Source organism: Pelophylax lessonae (genome assembly GCF_965119305.1).
Source record: "Pelophylax lessonae genome assembly, chromosome: 5".
Taxonomy (NCBI): domain Eukaryota; kingdom Metazoa; phylum Chordata; class Amphibia; order Anura; family Ranidae; genus Pelophylax; species Pelophylax lessonae.
This window is the reverse complement of record NC_138772.1, coordinates 401,751,792-401,773,900: the sequence shown is the minus strand read 5'-3', so window position 1 is coordinate 401,773,900 and position 22,109 is coordinate 401,751,792. Positions and strand designations below refer to the sequence as shown.

Sequence of the window (22,109 nt, the reverse complement as noted above, 5' to 3'; positions counted from 1 at the left end):
TACCTGCCCCCTCCAGCCGTGGGGGGGGGGGATGTAGAGTACCTGCCCCCTCCAGCCGTGGGGGGGGGGGGATGTAGAGTACCTGCCCCCTCCAGCCGTGGGGGGGGGGGGATGTAGAGTACCTGCCCCCTCCAGCCGTGGGGGGGGGGGGATGTAGAGTACCTGCCCCCTCCAGCCGTGGGGGGGGGGATGTAGAGTACCTGCCCCCTCCAGCCGTGGGGGGGGGGATGTAGAGTACCTGCCCCCTCCAGCCGTGGGGGGGGGGATGTAGAGTACCTGCCCCCTCCAGCCGTGGGGGGGGGGATGTAGAGTACCTGCCCCCTCCAGCCGTGGGGGGGGGGATGTAGAGTACCTGCCCCCTCCAGCCGTGGGGGGGGGATGTAGAGTACCTGCCCCCTCCAGCCGTGGGGGGGGGATGTAGATTACCGGCCCCCTCCAGCCGTGGGGGGGGGGGGTGTAGAGTACCTGCCCCCTCCAGCCGTGGGGGGGGGATGTAGAGTACCGGCCCCCTCCAGCCGTGGGGGGGGGATGTAGAGTACCGGCCCCCTCCAGCCGTGGGGGGGGGGGATGTAGAGTACCTGCCCCCTCCAGCCGTGGGGGGGGGGGATGTAGAGTACCTGCCCCCTCCAGCCGTGGGGGGGGGATGTAGAGTACCTGCCCCCTCCAGCCGTGGTGGGGGGGGATGTAGAGTACCTGCCCCCTCCAGCCGTGGTGGGGGGGGATGTAGAGTACCTGCCCCCTCCAGCCGTGGGGGGGGGGATGTAGATTACCGGCCCCCTCCAGCCGTGGGGGGGGGGGATGTAGAGTACCGGCCCCCTCCAGCCGGGGGGGGGGGGGATGTAGAGTACCGGCCCCCTTCTGCAATGGGGGATGTAGAGGAGTCCGCCACAATTTGTAAGTGATTTGACATTGCCCCAAGATAAATTTAGTTCTACAGCATTGGGTAGGTGTGTTCTGCTACAAATCCATAACCAAACCATAGAGGTAAGTGGTGAGCCAGTGTCTGTGACATTCAAACTCTAAGGCTGGCCATACACGATATAATTTTCTTGTACAATTTTCTTTTGGATTTACCAAATAACCATATAATATGAGGTCATACCTAAACTCTTTCAATTTGCATGCAATCAGACAGGCCCTTGCACTAAATAGTTCAAGGTAAATCTAAAGACAATTGAACAGGAAAATTGTATAATGTAGGGCCAGCCTAAAGCCCCGTACACACGATCAGATTATCAAATGATCTCTCATCCGTTTTTTGTGGCATGCTAGTCTGATGTGGAAAGTGAAGAGATTATTTTCATACGAATTTTCCCGTAGGACAGAATTTTACTTCAGAAGTGATATCATGTGTTGGATTGCTTTGTATGTGTTCTTTTATCTCTGAGCATGCCTAGTCTTTCTCTTAAGATTTTTTTCCGTCGAAATCTGTACTAATGAGATGAAAATCGGACGTGTTTTGACGGACGACAAAAGTTTTATAGCCTGCACACCAGGATTTTGTCAGCTGAAAAGTCGGGAGTTGGCTGTCGAAAGCACCATACTAACAATCCAAAAATCAGCAGATCGGTCCTCGGACGAATTTTCCCTACAGATTTTCTCATTGTGTGTACAGGGCTTAAGGCTGTCCATAGGCAGATTGTTTATATTTGTTCAGCGAATCAAGGTGATCGAGGAATCCTTCCCGCTGGGACATTGTATTCTGACAGTAGGACTCTTCGCTGTCAGAACGCACTGATCAGGGCTGCAAGCTCATTGGCTGCAGCTGCTAATTAGGAAAAAGTTTCCAACAAGCCCAATCAACTCCTGTCTAGTGGGGAGCGGACATACATGGATCAAAACTTGGTCCTCTTTAAGGCTCCTTTCACACAGTAAGTCCATCAAACGGACTCCGCTTTTCTCAGCGGGGGATCGATCCGCTGATCCCCCGCTGAGCAGGAGAATGACAGCTGTTCTCCGCACTCTGTGCTGAGACACAGCTGTCACAGCCCCATAGATCTCTGTGGGGAAATCGGATGGGAAGAGACCGTCGGCCCGTTCTCATCCGATCCCATCCGATCTGCTGGACGGATGCAAAATAGGGTTTCCATCGGTCCAGATTTGACGGATCGGGTGTCAGCGGACATGTCTCCGCTGACATCCAATGCCCCATAGAGATGCATGGGGGGACCGTTCAGATCCGCCAAAAAAACGGACAGGCAGATCTGAACGGTCTGCCTGTGTGAAAGGGGACTTAACCAGCTGAATTTCGATCCATCTATGGCTAGCTTCACGCCAAGGTACTGAGATGTATACAAATGGATGTAAAACATGAGAGCAAGCAGTTCCATAAAAAGTAATTATAATTTACTTGGTGATGTACTTACAAGAAAAAAAAAAAAAAAGGACCACTGGCAATAAATTACCCTTTCTGCAAGTCCGCCCCTCCTGTCCTTGGATGACAACAGTTTATTAGCAGGTCCAGTGGTGTCATCCAGGGAGGCTAGATCACGCAGAATTCATGGTGACATGTACGGCCTTGATGTGCACAGCTGGATACAGTTAGACTGGATTCATAATAGTGATCGACCGATATCATTTTTTTATTGCCGATATTTTGGTCATTGGATATCGGCTGATATTTTCATACTGTAACATTTTTATTTTTTTTACAGGTACTCTTGTGGAGGGATCCGGGGGTCTAAAAGACCCCAAACCCCTCCTCTGCACTTAAAAGCATTTAAAACGCCAAGTTTGGCTTTTTTGAATGCTGTAATTTTTTAGAATTTGGCGCCGATTACCCGGAAGTGATGTCATGAATTCACTTCCGGGTTTTTACATGGAGACCCAATCGGAGCCAAATGCGGCTTCGATCGGGTCTTCTCTTCAGCGGCCGTGCAGGATGGTTGCCCGGGTCTCCCGGTGGGACGGGAGACCTGGGCGAGCTGCGGGAGGGGGAAGGGGACATCCCCTGCCGCTCCTTGTAAGGAGAAGCAAGACAGCCGACTGTCAGCTTTGGACACCGGTACCGGGGTGATGCCTCTAGCTGCAAGCATCACTCCGGTACAGCACTTTCCGAAATATCGGTCACCTTGGTGGCCGATTCCGATATATCGGGGAAAGTGCAGATCCGCCCTCGATATATCTCTAGTTCATACTTCTGAATCTGCATTTTTATGCCCCTTTATGATGCCTTTTTTATAATTGTATCATGTGTTTTTCATGCGTTCCCACTGAAGTGTATGAGGCTTCCCGCTGAGCATACGCATATATGCAGCATCACAGAAGTGGGTTTTTATTCAAGGGTTTCTATATGTGCATGCCTGTTTCCTGGTGCCTTCATGGCAGAATACACATGGGGTGGCGCAACCATACATATGCTGCCATGAGTAGGCATCAGAAAAGGAAAATTACGGAAGGGTAAGTATTACGTTTTCAGTTTTGCTGAGAGCACCTTGCAGAGAGTCTGGGCTCTCACCAACAATTGGGAATCGGGAGGCCAGGTTCTTGATCACCTGATCTCTGTAATAACCTCTCATTGGCTATCACAGCTTTTAGTCACTGTTCAGCCCGCCCCTGTGCTTTTTTCGCCCATTAATTGGAGAAAAAGATACATTGTATCTCCTAGTTAGAGGGGGAAAAAAGTGTAAACAAAGAAGTGTGTGTAAAAAAAAAAAAGTAAAATAATATGAAAGGAAAGGGGGAAAAAAAAAAAAAAGAAGCTAGATGAGGGTTTGATCTAAAGCCAGCCATCGAAATTCGGCCAGTTCAGGAGGAATCGGTGAAGTTTCGATCCATCTTTTGGCAGCATGATTCACTGAAGTGGATCCATCAATAAACTTCAGTACAACCAGCTTGTCATTTGTTTTTTGTGTGATCGTTGCCATTGGTTATAGCTGCCGGCAGTAATCATTGTACTCTGACGGCTGGGAAACCTACCACTATCAGACACAATAGCGCATCGGTAGGTATTCTCCATCAACAATGACTGTGTTGATAGGGGAATCAAGCTATTTTCTTTCCTTTTAACTGCGCTCGAGGTAAAGAAAATTGTATAATGTATGGCCTGCCTTAGAGACAGGATTAAAGGTCAGTGTGTTTTAGGGCCCTTTCACATTTCACTAAAAAAACGCACATCGTGGAAAAACCGCAGCAAATGCGCGGTAAAAAACATGGAAAGCACAGCAAAAAGCACTACAGAAATACTCAAAAGCAACATACATAGGTGTGAATTGAGCCTAAAATTGAAGAGTTCAAAATCTGATGCAGCTGTTCATGGTAGCCAATCGGCTTCTAATTTCAGCTTGTTCAATTAGGCTTTGACAATAAAACCTGGAAACTGATTGGTTTCTATGCAGAGATGCAGATTTTGCACTCTCCAGTTTTAGTAAATCAACCCCAATGTCTCTTCTACAAAAAATATACCTACCTCACTGTTCACGATTATCTGCAGAAGGTACATGGAGCTGTGCATGTGCAGCTCTGTTTACATTTTCAGAACTGTTAGAATCACTCCCCTAGGCTCGCATTTATATAGCAGAAAATGAGAAATATTGTTGTGTGTTTTTTTTTTTTTCCTGAAATAGTCGCACTTTTTTTGTTTATAGCGCAAAAAATAAAGATCGCAGAGGTAATCAAATACCACCAAACGAAAGCTCTGTTTGTGGGGAAAATAGTAAATTTTATTTGGGTACAGCGTTGCACGACCGCGCAATTGTCCATTAAAGTAACGCAGTGCCGAATCGCAAAATAGGGCCTGGTCATTAAGGGGGAAAATCTTCTGGTCCAGAAGTGGTTAATGTGAATGAGGGTTTTACTGAACGAGCTGAAGATAGAAGCTGATTGGTGATTATGCACAGCTGCTCCAGTTCTGACGTGTTTTTTTGTGGCTCGGAGCTGCTTTCTCACATCATGTGACTGCACATGCTGACTCTTGACAGTCACTTGAATTATTGCAAAACCGAGCACATGTGATGTGAATAGGATTTACAGGAAAGGCAATTTATAGAGTGCTGTGAGCGGGAGTGCTACTCCTAGGAGGTTCCAGACATCATTTTTCAAATCCAGGTGAGAAATTTCACTTTTCTGGATACCTGGGCCCTTGTTAACCGCGGATGATTGTTACAGTATCCTGCCGGAATTTCTACTCACACTGTTTGTTGGCCTGATGTTCTTTGAGCATAACCTTGCTTTGTAAAACAATTTTATTTGTGCTGTGGAGCCGAATCTAAGTACCTACTTGCATGTATTTAGGAAGCATATACGTGCTCAGTGCAGAATGATCACAATTTGGATTTAGAACATAAAATAACGGTTAAAGTATAACTAAAGGCAAAACTTTTCTTTTAGTTTTGGATAGAGTGGAGAGGGATTAGAACACTTGCCAGTTTGTATTGCTGTCTGTGCACCTGTTAGGGAGATTCCCCCTTTCTATTTGTCCTGTTTATCATTAGATGCCAGTTTACACTGGTGCGATGCGGGAACCCTGCGAATCCACTGCGGGTTCCCGCATCACACCCAACCCGCAGGCAGTTCACACTGCCATGTGCCAGCTGCTGGGAGTGTCAATGCAAATTGACACCCCCAGATTAGTTTGCATATCGCAGTACGAACTGCCAATTTGGACAGGAATCGGATTGCAAAGGTGTGAACACTCATGCTATCCAATTCTGGTGCGGACCAAAAAAAAGGGTCCTGCACAACTTTGATTTGAATGCGATGTGACTTCAGCCATACAATCTGTATGGCTGAATTTGCATCACACAGACATCACGTGTGATTTGCAGTGCAGTGCAAATCACATCACATGCGATGTCTGACATCGCTATAGTGTGAACCGGCACTTAAAGCAAAAGAAGATCCCACACTTTTGGATTGTCCCAAAAAAAAAAAGGGGGGAAACTTCCAAAGAGGACACTAGTCCTGGTGACCTTGGGGTCCCCAAAGGCTTCCCTTACCCACTTGCTGTCAGCTTTACTGCTACAGGGTGGCAGCTGTGCACTGTATCACGGTATATATACGTGATCAGACTCCTCCGGGTAGGAGGCGCGCATGCGCTCCATCCCTAGCTCTCTCCCGCTGTGAATATTCACAGCGGGAGCCAATCAACAAGGACTGTAGACACAATGTATGCTGGCACCCAGTGATCATTTGTTACAGAGGCAGAACTACGATCTGCCTATGTAGCCCAGGCCAATTGCCATTCTGTCAGTAAGGAAGACATGGATCCTGTGCTCCTGCAAAGGAGAGACACAGGTCCATTCCTTCCCCTAGTAAAAGTAGCTCCCACAGTACACAGAAACACAAGCTAGGCACACAGTTAACCCATTGTTTGCCCCTGATAAAGAGAAGCTCCAGGCTCCTGCACAAAAAAATATTGTAGCTGCTGACTCCGCTGTCCAGGAATCAAGCGATGGCTTCACCCAAGTCGATTTCAGCTATCAGGTGCTGCCGCTGCCATCTCCACTAAGGGAAACCAGCAGTAAAGACTTGCGGCTTCACAGCTGGTTTCCACCTGTGCATACGCTCTCTAATTGGACTGGCTGCGGGGGAAGGAGAAGGGGGGCTGAACTTATGGCTGAGTCAAAAACCAGGTACCTGCTCCTGTTCCCTCCCCCCAAAAGGTACCAAATGTGGCAGCATAAGGGGGGGGGGGGAGATAAGCGGAGCTTCCCCTTTTTGGGTGAGCCTTGTTTTAACCCCTTCCCTGCCAGCATCATTAGGACAGTGACAGTGCATATTTGTATGTGCGTTGTTTGTTTTGTATGTGTCACTGGTCCCCAAAAAGTATCAATTAGTGTCAGAATGCCCGTCGCAGTATCCCAGTTCCACTATAAGTTGCTGTTCACCGCCATTGCTAGTAAAAAAATAAATAAAAATATCCCATAGATGCTATAACTTTTGCACAAACCAAATAAATTGAACCTTCCTTTTATTAGGGACATCCCCCTGGCTAGTTCTGTTGCTCGGAGCGCCCTACATTTTTCCTTTTTTTTTTTTTTCTTTGCATTAAGATAAAAAGCCTTATGTGTAAGGCAGCACCCCTAATACTTACCTGTGCCCCGTCTCTCTCCAGCGATTGTCTGCGAGTCCCTCGGCCATCCTGGGACTCTCCCTCCTGATTGGCTGAGATACAGCCATGACGCCATTGGCTCGTGCAGCTGTCAAAGTCAGTCAGCCAATCGGGAGAGAGAGGGGGGTGAGCCAAACGGCAGATCTGTGTCCAAGGCTGCAGCTTGGCTCGAGTGCCCCCATAGCAAGTTGCTTGCTGTGGGGGCACTTGATAGGAGGGAAGGGCCAGGAGCAGCAACGAGGGACCCGAGAAGAGGAGGATCGGAGCTGCTCTGTGCAAAACCAACTGCACAGACGAGGTAAGTATAACATGGTGTTTTTTTTTTTTAAAAGAGGACTTTACAATCACTTTAACACAAGTAATTGCCTATACACAAGTAGCACATGCACTTTTTTATGAGCTTTGAGTGTCACGAGTTTTGCCATGTTGGAAAAAAAAGGATAGAGCATGCGCTAGCTTAAATTGACAGGTTGCTGCACTTTAATATATATATATATATATATATATATATATATATATATATTAAAAATGTGTTAACACAATGTGAAACAAATGAACCTTGTGCTAAATAAAAAAAAATTGCAATGTGCTTTAGCAATTCCTTAGGAAAGTCCCATAAGTAAAAAGTGAAAGAAGAATCCACGGCCGGTGAAACAAAGCTGAATGTGATAGTACAAATTCTCCTCCAGGTGCTCAGTGATCCACCTTCGGGTTAATTAGTAGATAATGGCCGCTTACCAAACGTCCGCTGTCATGCAGCATAATAAGATACTCCGCTACACCAACTCAATACTTGAAAGCAAACTCCTGATACACATCAGGGATCTAACAGTATGAACCTGTGTCTCAATGCAGCAGGCTCGCTCTATATACAGATGTCATCTGATAGAGAAAGGAGGAACTGATTGCATTATCTTCAAACAAATGAGTTTATTTAAAAATATATTGCACTTACATTCATCGGGTAAATAAGGGACATCAAGAGTATAGATGAGCATGGCCGCCTGCAGTGTGGACCGTGCAGAGTCCGGCTACTCCGTCCGACGCGTTTTAGCTTCTACAGGCGTCAACTGGGAATATCTTTATACATTAATGTTTAGACACACTTTCTTGGTATTTTTATTTATGTTTTGGATTACTCTTTTCAATAAAAGAGAGACCTTGTATGCAATTTTATTTGTGTGATCACTAGGTAGAGCACTAGTATATTTTTTCAACAAGTTTTGCCATGTTTGTCACATGTTTTTCTTGAAAAATCTGCTTTTGGGCTGCCATTAACAATGAATGGCACTACAAGCATGACAAGCGATTTTGGTGCGTTTTGTAAGTAGGTGCAAAATCATGCTCATGAAATCCTATAGTGTTATTGGTAAGATGCAATAAATCCAATTTTTGTTTTTATAATTTGATGTGCTTTAAATTGTCCACATATTATAATTTCACTATACACTCTTTGGATTTACTAACAACTATGTACTTTGAGGGCCTATTGAGGTATAGAATTGTAGCTTAAAAGAATCATTTGGGGTTGTTAAGAAAACAAACGCTCCCCTCCATGCTGCAGCTGTCCCCTTCCAGCTCTTAGATTGAGAACGGAGCAATCAGAGATCGCTGATCGCTCAGTTCTCAGTTAGTCCTGAGCAGAAAGAGGTGACTGTCAGACATGGCTCTCTGCTCTGCCTTTCCAGCGCTCAGTGGAATGCCAGGCTGTCAAGGGGGCGGTAATGGCAGGCTGAGCCAGCTGCTAAGCAGGCATCTGAATGGATCCTTCCAAAGCCTAGTCCAGTTCTGTTCTGTTCTGTTCTGTTCTGTTAATAAAAAGGATCCTTAAAGCCTTGTACACATGATCAGATTATCGGACGTATTTTCGTCTCTTTATTGTTACATGCTAGGCTCATATTGAAAGTGAAGAGGTTACTCCACATACTAATGATCAGAAAATAGGCAGATTGTTCGCCGTATGAAATTTTACTTACAATTTTCTTATCGTGTGTTCGGGCCTTAAGGCTGGTACACACTAATAGAAAATTGGGCGAGAATTTTCGTCCAAATAATTTTCGTACGATTTTCATATAGAGTGTACACAACTTTATACAGTCGATTCTGACCTTCTGAACAAAAATTTCCAAAGGGATAAGCTCCAAAAATTGTTCTCGTACGGAAACGGAACAAACGATTTTCACTTAATGAGTGCCGTTTTTGGATGAGAAAAATCGGAAACAAAAAAGACTGCACATGATTAGAAAAAAGAACCAAACAAAAACAGTTGTATTTAATTTTATTTATTTTTCTTCATCGGTTCTGTTTTGCTGTGAATCAGCCAGGAAAAATCGGGCGATCATTCACCAAATTTTCTTACAGTATGTACCCCACTTTACCTGTCCAGGGATCCAGCTCCACCCTCACCCAGGCCGGTTCTTCGCCAGTCTTCGGGTCCCCCGGCATGATTTGTTGTGGTCTCACAGCCCCAGCTCATCACTGCGTATACACTGCTGAAAATAAAACTGGTCATGCTGCACGATGTTGTAGGCAGTGGCGGCCGGCCCATAGGGGGCGCAGGGGCGCCCCCCCCCCCCACCCAAAAAAAAGAAAAAGGAAAAAAAAAAAGATTAAAAAAAATAATAATTTTTGCCCACAAGGGGCGCCCGCCTCATTGGTGCCTAATGGGGGGTGGGGTTTTCCACCCGCAGAGGCGCCGAGAGGCGGCCTTCTGGGGCGTAACTGTAGCGCAGAGCACTGCGCTACACCCACCCCCCTTTTGGAGCCCGCTTCATTGGTGCCTATGGGGGGGTGGGGTTTTCCACCCGCAGAGGCGCCAAATGGCAGCCTTCTGGGGCGTAACTGTAGCGCAGAGCACGGCGCTACACCACCCCCCTTTTGTGATGTCTTGGATCATGATTGGTCCAGACTCCAGCCTGGACCAATCATGATTAAGGACATCCATGCTGACCTCGTTGGGGGCGGTGCCGGTGCGTGCATCAGTCACTCACCGTCACCGCCCGGTCAGCTTCCCACCGCCGCAGAAGAGGAGTCGCGAGGAGGGGAGAAGCCGCCACCGGGAGCCGAGCAGAAGAGGATGGACGTCGGAGTCGCGAGGAGGGGGAGAAGCCGCCGCCGGGAGCCGAGCCGTCGCCAGGTAAGTGTCTCAGCCAGGGAAGTGCTGACTCGTCACCTGTGCCATGCATATACCATCATCTGTGCCATGCCTATTCTATCACCTGTGCCATGCCTGTACCATCTGTGCCATGCCTATTCCATCACCTGTGCCATGCATATACCATCACCTGTGTCATGCCTGTACCATCTGTGCCATGCCTATTCCATCACCTGTGCCATGCATATACCATCACCTGTAAATGAAGAAGAAAGTGGCACTTCCAGACCCAGGAACTTGGAAACTTGAGTTTATTTCTTCAAATCATAGGTACAACATCAGACAAGACCACAAGACAAACTGTCCAGTTTGTCTTGTGGTCTTGTCTGATGTTGTACCTATGATTTGAAGAAATAAACTCAAGTTTCCAAGTTCCTGGGTCTGGAAGTGCCACTTTCTTCTTCATTTACATGGATTCCTCAGGTCACGGACCTTGGTGAGCACCCATTCCTACAGGACTGCCACAGCTGCCCGGGATCTATCTGTCTCAGCTGATTGTTTTTTAGAGCGGTGATTTGTTTCATTTTGTATACCATCACCTGTGCCATGCCTATTCTATCACCTGTGCCATGCCTGTACCATCTGTGCCATGCCTGTATCACCTGTGCCATGACCTTACCATCACCTGTGCCATGACCTTACCATCACCTGTGCCATGCCTATTCCATCACCTGTGCCATGCCTGTACCATCTGTGCCATGCATATTCCATCACCTGTGCCATGCCTATACCACCTGTGCCATGCCTGTACCATCTGTGCACTGCCTATACCATCACCTGTGCCATGCCTGTATCATCTGTGCCATGCCTATTCCATCACCTGTGCCCTGCCTATACCATCACCTGTGCCCTGCCTATACCATCACCTGTGCCCTGCCTATACCATCACCTGTGCCCTGCCTATACCATCACCTGTGCCCTGCCTATACCATCACCTGTGCCATGCCTATACCATCACCTGTGCCATGCCTGTGCCATGCCTGTACCATCACCTGTACCATGCCTATACCATCTGTGCCATGCCTGTACCATGACCTCAAAGTCACGCAATTTTTTACCGCGTTTTTTGCCGCGAAGCAATACCTATTACATTTTTCTTTTTGCGCCCCCCCCCCCCAAAAATTTTGAGTACCAGCCGCCACTGGTTATAGGCAGCATAACATTCTCCGTGGCTTCTCCAGAAACTTTCACTTCTGTCACATGTGCTCATGGTGAACCTGCTCTCATCTGTGAAAAGCACAGGGTGCCAGTGGTGGACCTGCCAATTCTGGTGTTCAATGGCAAATGCCAATCTAACTCCACATGAGCACAGGGCTCACTAGAGGATGTCTGTTCCTCAGGCCACCCTCATGAAGTCTGTTCCTGATTGTTTGTTTGGTGAGAGACATTCACACCAGGGACCTGCTGGAGATCATTTTGTAGGGCTCTGGCAGTGCTCATCCTGTTCCTCCTTGCACAAAGGAGCAGATACCGGTCCTGCTGATGGGTATGGACCTTCTACAAACTCTGTTCAGCTCTCCTAGAGTAACTGCCTGTCTCCTGGAATCTCCTCCATGCTCTTGAGACTATGCTGGGAGACACCGCAAACCTTCTGGCAAAAGCACGTATTGATGTGCCATCCTGGAGGAGTTGGACTATCTGTGCAACCTCCATAGGGTCCAGGTATCGTCTCATGCTACCAGTGGTGACACTGACCCTAGCCAAATGCATAACTAGTGAAAGAATCAAAAGAGGAGTAGGGGAAAAAATGTCAGTGGCCTCAGCTTGCAAAACCATTCCTGTTTTGGAGGTCGTCTCATTGTTGCCCATCTAGTGCCCCATTTGTTTATTTTATTAACACCAATGCACCTGAAACTGATTAACAATCGCCTCAGCTAGTTAACTGACCAGATCAATATTGGAGTTTAACTGACTTAATGCTTTACTCTGATTAAAAAGTGTTCCTTTAAATTTTTTGAGGAGTGTATAAGGGGCCTTTAATGCTTTACAATCCACTCTATTTGTCCATTTTTTGGATGGACCTGATCAGAAGCTCTATTCGCTTACCTCTAAATCCATCCAGGTCCAGAAAAAAAAAAAAAAGTTAAACTTTATGTGATAGATCAGGGTTGCCTAATGTATATGGACACTTTTTCATCTGGCAGCCCATAAATTCAAGACAGGTCCTGGTCCGCAAAGGTTGGGTTGCAAAAAGCAGGAAAAAATGACAGGGTTAGGAGGTTCCAAAAGTGACATCCATCTAGTTGTGCTCCAAGTCAGCAGGGGAACTGTTTACATATCCTCTGCTGACTGGACCAGATGCGGCCCCTGTGAAAGGAATAACCCTAACCTATTGAATCATTTCGCATGATTTCGGTCTAGCTGTGTTTTTTGTTTTGTTTTTTGAAAATCAATATGGAAATTTTTATGAAAATTTTTATGCCTACTCCATGAACAACAATGGGTGAAAAGTCAATTTTCAAATGATAACATTTCGTATGTATAATAATGAGCCCTGATGTAACAATCTATTATCCTCTATATCGGGGGTCGGCAACCCATCAATTGTTATCTATTGGTCAATCCCGGACAGGTGACAGGTAGATCACGTCACTGCCTTTTGCCGACCCTGAAGCGCTCCACCACCAGAGTGGTGCAAGGAAGAGATGAGTTTAGGCATGTTTGTCACCTGAGCTCTGAAGCTGTAAGATGTTACAGCAGCTTCCCTGTGCTGCTCTGCTTCAGGAAACCACCTCCATGCCCTCCTCTCTCCCCCTCCACCCCCCATGGTGTGGCCCTCCTGCCCCTCTTCCTTCCCCCCCTGTTCGATTGCCTCCTCACCCCCCCCCCCCCCCCAGCCGTGGGATGCCCTTCTGTGGGATGCCCTTCTGTGTCCCATTTCAGAAATGTCACTTCACTTTCTGTTCTATAGTTAAACAGGAAGTGAGGGGAAATCCATACAAATGAAGGGAATTCCTTGGGGACCCCCAGGTTACAAGAACTAGTTTCCCCATTGGAAGATTTCCTTGCTATTACCTTTCTGGGGACAACTAAAAATTCGGGATTTCTGGGGACAACTAAAAACTTGGGATTTTCTTTTATTTTCACTTTCAGTGATAATAGTAAACAGGACAAATAGAGTGGGGAATCTCTGGAACGGGGCAAGAGACAGAAAAAAAAACTGACAGGTGTTCTAATCCCCCTGCACTCAATTCAAAACTAAAGAAAAAAGTTTTGCCTTTTTGTTATTCTTAAATTAGTTTTGATTTAGATTGTTAAAGAAAATGATTCCATGATTTTTATTTCATGTTTAATTGTTTATTTTTTCTATGGTTTATTCTTACATTGAGTCATTAAACTGCATAAACTTTAATAAAAACTCAATGGGAGTGTTCTAAAACTTTGGATCAGTAATGTATGTGTAGTGATCGCTATTGATTTCTTCATGGGCAATCGCTGGAGATTTTAGTGGTCTGATCACCATTACAAAAACCGCCCGTGCCCTATACTTGGCAAAACCTATTAATTACTTTCATTCCATTCAGACATGAACAGTGAAGCCGAAGAGCAACTTCTTCGCAATGCTCGAAATGGAAACTTGGAGGAGGTTCGGAAACTGCTAGAAAACTATAAAAAAGGAGAACCTGTGGTTAATATCGACTGCAAAGGTAAACCAATTACTTTGTTTGAAAGACCAGGGCCTTTCAATATTTAGAAGCTTCTGGAAAAATAATTAGAGCTAAGTTCAAGCAAAACTGCCATTTTATGTTGATTATCAACAGGGGAGGACTGGGCCGGGGGTCAGGGGGGCATTTGCCCCCTGGGCCGCTCTGATGCCACGTAAAAAGGCTGCACTGCTTCTGCCACAGACATGACTAAATGATTCCTGGTGAAGAGAAGTAAAAGTTCCTGCCACTGACCTACTGAGTGTGGGTTGAAGACAAGGACAAAGTGCAGCCCCCCCCCCCCCCCAGCATGGATGGTGTAAACTGCGTATGAGCAGAGGCCGGTTCCATGCCCTCACTGGAGACCCTTCTTTCCCCCGGCCAGCCCCAATCGACCTGTCCCAGCTCCCCCCAACCTCCCCCTGCTGGCCAGGTTAGGAACCCCAATAGAGTATCTGGAGCAGGGCTTCAGCTTTGAATGAGGGTCAGGAGGAGGGTTGGGGGAGTGGGAGTGGGGGTGAGGGAAAGTAGGAGGGGCCGATTCACTGCACCATGGGCCTCTGGTTTGTACTTGCCCCCAGGGCCGAAAGTTGCCAGTCTGCCCCTGATTATCAAATAACCCATGACCAAAGCTATTTAAATTGATAGATACATCCTTGAAGTATTAGTTTTGGATTTGTATTTAAAATGTATCTATTGCCAGTTTTTAATTTGTAAGCTTTGGATAGAGTAGTGACCAAAAAAGATTATTTTATATAATATCTAGGATACGGGAGTCACTACACAGACAGTAGTTGTATACAGGGAGTGTAGAATTATTAGGCAAATGAGTATTTTTGAGGATTAATTTTATTATTGAACAACAACCATGTTCTCAATTAACCCAAAAATCTCATTAATATCAAAGCTGACTATTTTTGGAAGTAGTTTTTAGTTTGTTTTTAGTTTTAGCTATTTTAGGGGGATATCTGTGTGTGCAGGTGACTATTACTGTGCATAATTATTAGGCAACTTAACAAAAATCAAATATACAGTATACCCATTTCAATTATTTTTTTTACCAGTGAAACCAATATAACATCTCAACATTCACAAATACGGTATACATTTCTGACATTCAAAAACAAAACAAAAACAAATCAGTGACCAATATAGCCACCTTTCTTTGCAAGGACACTCAAAAGCCTGCCATCCATGGATTCTGTCAGTGTTTTGATCTGTTCACCATCAACATTGCGTGCAGCAGCAACCACAGCCTCCCAGACACTGTTCAGAGAGGTGTACTGTTTTCCCTCCTTGTAAATCTCACATTTGATGATGGACCACAGGTTCTCAATGGGGTTCAGATCAGGTGAACAAGGAGGCCATGTCATTAGCTTTTCTTCTTTTATACCCTTTCTTGCCAGCCACGCTGTGGAGTACTTGGACGCGTTTGATGGAGCATTGTCCTGCATGAAAATCGTGTTTTTCTTGAAGGATGCAGACTTCTTCCTGTACCACTGCTTGAAGAAGGTGTCTTCCAGAAACTGGCAGTAGGACTGGGAGTTGAGCTTGACTCCATCCTCAACCCGAAAAAGGCCCCACAAGCTCATCTTTGATGATACCAGCCCAAACCAGTACTCCACCTCCACCTTGCTGGCGTCTGAGTTGGACTGGAGCTCTCTGCCCTTTACCAATCCAGTCACGGGCCCATCCATCTGGCCCATCAAGACTCACTCTCATTTCATCAGTCCATAAAACCTTTGAAAAATCAGTCTTGAGATATTTCTTGGCCCAGTCTTGACGTTTCAGCTTGTGTGTCTTGTTCAGTGGTGGTCGTCTTTCAGCCTTTCTTACCTTGGCCATGTCTCTGAGTATTGCACACCTTGTGCTTTTGGGCACTCCAGTGATGTTGCAGCTCTGAAATATGGCCAAACTGGTGGCAAGTGGCATCTTGGCAGCTGCACGCTTGACTTTTCTCAGTTCATGGGCTGTTATTTTGCGCCTTGGTTTTTCCACACGCTTCTTGCGACCCTGTTGACTATTTTGAATGAAATGCTTGATTGTTCGATGATCACGCTTCAGAAGCTTTGCAATTTTAAGAGTGCTGCATCCCTCTGCACGATATCTCACTATTTTTGACTTTTCTGAGCCTGTCAAGTCCTTCTTTTGACCCATTTTGCCCAAGGAAAGGAAGTTGCCGAATAATTATGCACACCTGATATAGGGTGTTGATGTCATTAGACTACACCCCTTCTCATTACAGAGATGCACATCACCTAATATGCTTAATTGGTAGTAGGCTTTCGAGCCTATACAGCTTGGAGTAAGACAACATGCATAAAGAGGATGATGTTGTCAAAATACTCATTTGCCTAATAATTCTGCACTCCATGTAAGGTTTACTGGTAAACTCCTACTTTAGGAGGGTCCTGCAGCACCATAAACAGAATCCATGTATGGTCAGCAATTTTATATAGATTGAAAATGAAACATGGATAACAAAGACTCTGAATTGGCTCATGTAGATAACATGGAGGAAAATATCACATCCTCAGCCCTCTGTGACTGGCAGCAGAGCTGTGTGCAGGAAGAGCACCAGCATGGTCTCCAGGTAGACGCAGAGAGGTCCTGCTTAAAGGTGGTGGATAGCAATGTCTTGGGTCAATTCTGGGTCTTGAAAAGGCTTGTAGGAATAGAATGGTTGCAACAAAATACAGGAAAATTCTTGAAGAACACTTGATACAGTTTTCAAGAAACCTGGGCTTTGGCAGGAAATAGGACCATGCCATAACCACAAGTATAAAGTCAGAAGTACACATTTAAAAACAATCATGGTAATGTCCTAGAATTGCCAAGTATGTCTACAGGTCTCGCATTTAAAGGGAGTGTATAATAATGCAGAGGAATCTGTTTTCACTTTGATATAAAAGTGTATATTTTTCATAAAGGCATTGTGAACCTTCCTTGTGTTTTTTACTTGCATAACGTGCATAGTTCATGTAGTTTCATGGTGTCCTTTGTTGCCATGTACACACAGCTTTTAGTGGAGTAAAACTTCACATTCCTTTGGCAGAAATATGTGTTTCTCTTACGTCCTCCGACAGTCGCCGCCTCTTCATATTCGTCACATATGGGGTATTAGACTTTGCTCCGAAGGAGTAGCTAGGCAACAGAATATGTTAACATTAAAGCTTTTAACATATCCCACCCTCAAGGGGTGGTCCCCTCAGTCAATACCCTCCTACTTCCTGCAACCATATCTCAGTTTTAATGTCTAGCTTGTCAGGAGTGGCTGGCTTTTTCTGTGCTGGGGCTTTCTGCCCCAGACTCTTTCTTCTTTTTGAAATTTTGTTTGAGTTTTCTCTCTACCTTTACTTAGCTGTTATTTTTGTCAGCGTTAGTTAGTTCTTCTGATGAAGAGGATCATGCGGGCTGGGTCTCGGGCTGATCCCCCTGGTCGCAGGTCGTGGGTCAGTGGCTTCCCAGCCTGCCATCGAGCGTTCAGCCAGGTAACGCTCCTGGCACAGTGAACGACCCATCCCTGTTCGGTGCAGGGATGATTGGTGAGGTGGCTACCTCACTGGACGCTGTGCGGTTTCTTAACCCCCATTTTGTGCGTCTTGAATTGCGACTCTCCCTGCCTCATGTGCAGCGGCTTGTTCGCCTGTGCGGGTCCCCCACGCCATTGAGAGGTAAGTGTATCTATGTGGGGACCTGTCTGTCTGGGGGGGTGTCAGTCTGGGACTGTGTAACCTGCCTCTATTCACGCTGCTTGTCTCCCTAACTCTCGGCTGCATGCTGTGGGCTGCAAGGGGGGGGGGGGGAGCTGTGTGACACTGTGTGTGTCAGCCTGGTCAGTGTGAGAAGCTGTGTGCTGTGGGGCATGTTTTTTTGGCATGTTTGGGCATATACAGCGATCGCTGCGGCGATCTGACATGTATTCCTATACAGGGATGTCACGTGTGCATTACTGCACTGTGGAGCGGCGGTTTCGGCGCCAAACGGCGCCATTTTGCCTACACTCGCTCCAGCCGCATGTTTTACATGCATGGCGGCCATTTTCTTGTAGCCTCCATAGGCTTTCATAGAGCGCCCTGGCAGCATCACTTCCTCTTTCCAGGAACACCGATCGAGGCAGCAGAAGCGGCGAGGGTCTCCTCAGGTTTTATCCTTCTGTTCTTGCTATCCATTGCCTGTGTTCAGTTTGCATATTCCCTGTGGGGGTCTCATTGTGCTTGAGTGTGGTGCGGTGGGCTGCGCTTGCCGCGCTTGCTTAAAGGGGCAGTTAACCCTTTATTGTCCGGCATTACAGGGGCAATGGATTCTCAGGAGGGCAAATTTCCTACCGCCTTGGTGGAAAGCCAGGGGACCGCTGTTTCCCCCCCAGGATTTAGCCACTATTGTGGCTGGCCTTGCTGCTCAGGTGCAGATGCTGGTGGCTGCTCAATCTACTAAAAGACCCAGAATTGCTCTTTCCTCTGATTCTGAGGGTGAAGGTGATGGGGTTGTTATGGCGGGGGCCTCCTTATCGGGGTCCCGCTCCTCCCTAGATCTAGTGGGGTCCGAGGTGGAGGCTGAAGTTGAGGGGGTTGATAATTCTCCCCCTGGCTCGCCTGAAGAGCTTGCAATCATGGATGAATTGATTGCTTCCATAAAGCAAACGCTGCGTTTGCAGGATGAAGTGTGTCCCCCAGCTGCCTTGGCGGCCTATGGGACGCAGAGAAAACGCAGGACGCCGCAGGTTTTTCCCTGCAATGATGATTTTCAGCGCGCTGTTAAGGAACAATGGCGCAATCTGCGCAAACCTTTTGCTGTACCAAGTAGGTTCAGGCTGCGTTATCCTTTCTCGCCTTCCACTGATGAAAGGTGGTGTGTGCCTCCCCCAGTGGATCACGCAATTGCGGTCTTAAACGAGGCCACTGCGATTCCTGCAGAGGATTCCCCTGTGTTCCGTGATGCCACGGATAGGAGATTGGAGTCTCTTGCCCGTCATACTTATTCTGTTACGGGTTCTATGCTTAAAGCTCTGTTTGCTTCTCTCATGGCGGCCCAGGCGATCGCAAGTTGGACGCAGATGCTTAGGCGCGTCCTAGTGGCCGACTCGGCCTCGCCGGCGACCCTGGATATGGTGGATCAAATCCACCAGGGTGTCATGTATCTGTGTGATGCGGACCTGGACCTGGTTCCGTTGGCTGCACGTGTGCACAGCGTGGCGGTGTTGTCTCGCCGCCTGGTTTGGTTAAAATGTTGGTCGGTGGACCAATCTTCACGTAAGACCTTAGCCAATCTGCCTTATGATGGGTCTCGCCTTTTTGGGGAGTCCTTGGATGTGTTGATTAAGGGGATCACCGGGGGTAAGAGCACTCTCTTGCCCCATTTCCCCAAGGCTAAGGGGGCTTCTGGGAAGAAGCATGCTAATTTTCGGCCCCCTCAGGGGTCCTTTCGTGCGTTTCGGCCGCACTACAAGGGCAAGCCGTTCAAAGGTCAAGGCTCTCAGAAGAAGCCCTGGTCTGGGAAACAGAAGTCCGGCCAATCCGGTTCTGCAGCCCATAACAGTTCGGCCTGAAGGGGCGCCCTCACCCAGTTTTGGGGTGGGGGGACGCTTGCTCGGTTTTCTTCAGCCCTGGTTGGCCCGTGTGCGGGACAGATGGGTTCAGGAGATCGTTCGATCTGGTTACAAGATCGAGTTTCTCTCTCGGCCGGAGAGCAGATTTTTTCCCTCAAATCTTCAACTGTCTCCAGAGCGTTTGCGGGACCTGCACCTGGCGGTGCGGGACCTGAGGGCTCAGGGAGTGGTGGTTCCGGTGCCTCATCGGGACAGATTTCGGGGGTTTTATTCCAATCTGTTCACCGTGCCCAGAAAGGAGGGCAAGGTTCGTCCAATTCTGGACTTGAAGGCTCTGAACCGCTCTGTGCGGGTTCGCAAGTTCCGCATGGAATCCCTGCGGTCGGTGGTGGCTGCCCTGGTTCCGGGGGAATTCATGGCCTCCATCGATTTGAAGGATGCGTATCTTCACATCCCCATTTTCGAGGGTCACCAGAGGTTCCTTCGATTTGCCATTGCGGAGGATCACTACCAGTTTGTGGCGTTGCCTTTTGGTCTCGCCTCGGCTCCGTGGGTCTTCACCAAGGTGCTTGCACCGGTTCTGGCATTATTGAGGGCCCAGGGCATTTCTGTCCTGGGGTATCTGGACGACATTCTGGTTTGGTCTGCGACCAGCCAGGGTCTGGAGAAGGACCTGTCTGTCACGATGCAAACTCTGCAGGAGTTTGGTTGGACGATAAATTTTCCAAAGTCGACACTGAGTCCGTCGGTTCGTCTTCCCTACCTGGGAATGATTCTAGACTCGGTGCAGGCGAAGGTCTTCCTGCCGGAAGACAAAACTCAGAACTCTTCAGGAGGAAGTCAGGTCCCTCAGGGACGTTCCGCACTCGTCTCTGCGGACGTGCATGAGATGTCTGGGATTGATGGTCTCGGCCTTCGAGGCGATTCCCTTCGCCCAGTTTCACACGCGGGGTCTCCAAGCGGAGATCCTGTCCAGGTGGGACGGGCGACCTCAATCTCTGGATCTTCAAATCTCGTTGAGTCATCGCACCAGAAGAAACCTTCTGTGGTGGCTCCAGTCCCTGTTGGTGTCCGGGGGCAAGTCGTTTCGTCCTGTCTCGTGGACGGTGATCACCACGGATGCCAGCCTGTCGGGCTGGGATGGTGTTCTGGGCGTTCTGTCTGCCCAGGGAACTTGGTCGGAGGGGGAGTCTTCCCTTCCGATCAACATTCTGGAATTGCGTGCGATAAGTCTGTCTTCATCGCTGGACGGACCGGCTGCAGGGCTGCCCGGTTCGGGTGCAGACGGACGAGAAGTGGCCGACATTCTGTCTTGGGCCGAGACTCATGTCCCGGCGATAACGGCGGTTCACATTCCGGGGGTGGAGAACTGGCAGGCGGACTATCTGAGTCGCCAGACCCTGGATCAGGGGGAATGGTCTCTCCACCCGGCTGTCTTCCAGATGTTGTGCGCGAAGTGGGGTCTTCCAGATGTGGACCTGTTCGCGTCTCGTCTCAACAACAAGGTGAAAAGGTTCGTGGCAAGGACGCGCGACCCTCGGGCAGACGCGTCGGACGCGTTAGTGGCCCCGTGGCATCAGTACAGGCTGATGTACGCGTTTCCACCGATTCAGTTGCTGTCCAGGTTCCTTCGCAGGTTACACTCGGAACGCAGCACGGTGATTCTTGTGGCACCGGACTGGCCTCGCCGGTCCTGGTACGCAGACCTCGTGAATCTGGCGGTCGACGCCCCGTGGCGTCTGCCTCTTCGAGACGATCTACTGTCTCAAGGACCGATATACCATCCTGCTTTACAGTCGCTGGCTTTGACGGCCTGGCTGTTGAGACCGAGGTCCTGAAGGAGAAGGGTCTCTCTCCAGAGGTCGTTCATACTTTGATCAACGCGAGGAAGTCTTCCTCGGGGAAGGTTTATTACCGTACTTGGAAGGCCTATTTTGCCTGGTGTGAGTCCAGGGGGTTTTCACCCCGCACGTACTCGGTTTCCCGTGTGCTGTCTTTCCTTCAAACGGGTGTTGATCAGCGTTTGGCGCTGGCTACGATAAAGGGTCAGGTGTCTGCACTGGCCGTTCTGTTTCAACGTCCCGTGGCTTCCAACTCCTTGGTTGGCACTTTTGTTCAGGGTGTGCGGCATCTGGTTCCTCCTAGGAGGGATCCTTTGCCCCCTTGGGACTTGAATCTCGTTCTGTCTGTGTTGCAACGTGCTCCTTTTGAACAGATCAGGGAGATCTCGTTGTCTATGTTGTCCAAAAAGGTCGCCTTTTTGGTGGCGATCACTTTGGCTCGCAGAGTGTCGGAGCTGGCGGCTTTGTCCTGCAAATCTCCCTATCTGGTTATTCATTTGGATAAGGTGGTCTTGCGACCTAATCCTTCTTTTCTTCCGAAACGAGTTTCGGAATTCCATCTTAATGAGGATATTGTCTTGCCTTCGCTGTGCGCGAAGCCTAAACATCCAAAGGAGGTGAGATTGCATTCTCTGGATGTTGTTCGGGCGATAAGGGTTTACCTTAAATCGACTGAGTCTTTTCGAAAGACGGACTCCTTGCTCGGAAGGGCATGGCGGCTTCGGCCTCTACCATCGCCAAATGGATCAGGCAGACCATTGAACAGGCCTATGCTTTGCAGGGGAAGGTTCCCCCTGTGCCTGTGAAGGCGCACTCTACTAGATCTTTGAGTACGTCTTGGGCCTGTCGTCATGGGGCTTCTGTAGCCCAG

General features: G+C 48.1%; 1 protein-coding gene across 3 annotated transcripts in view; it reads left to right on the top strand.

Moving 5' to 3' along the window:
* The window catches only part of OSBPL1A (oxysterol binding protein like 1A), a 248,851-nt gene that overhangs the window by 1,051 nt on the left and 225,691 nt on the right, over positions 1-22,109 (top strand). Inside the window, exons 1-2 of one of the 3 annotated variants that reach the window (XM_082258672.1) lie at positions 4,923-5,046; positions 13,730-13,852. In XM_082258672.1, the coding sequence (XP_082114798.1) occupies positions 13,732-13,852 (121 nt within the window). In that variant the 5' untranslated portion in view covers positions 4,923-5,046; positions 13,730-13,731. Of the gene's footprint in view, positions 1-4,922; positions 5,047-13,729; positions 13,853-22,109 lie in introns of those variants that run through there. The other 2 variants (XM_082258671.1, XM_082258673.1) reach the window with 2 other exon arrangements.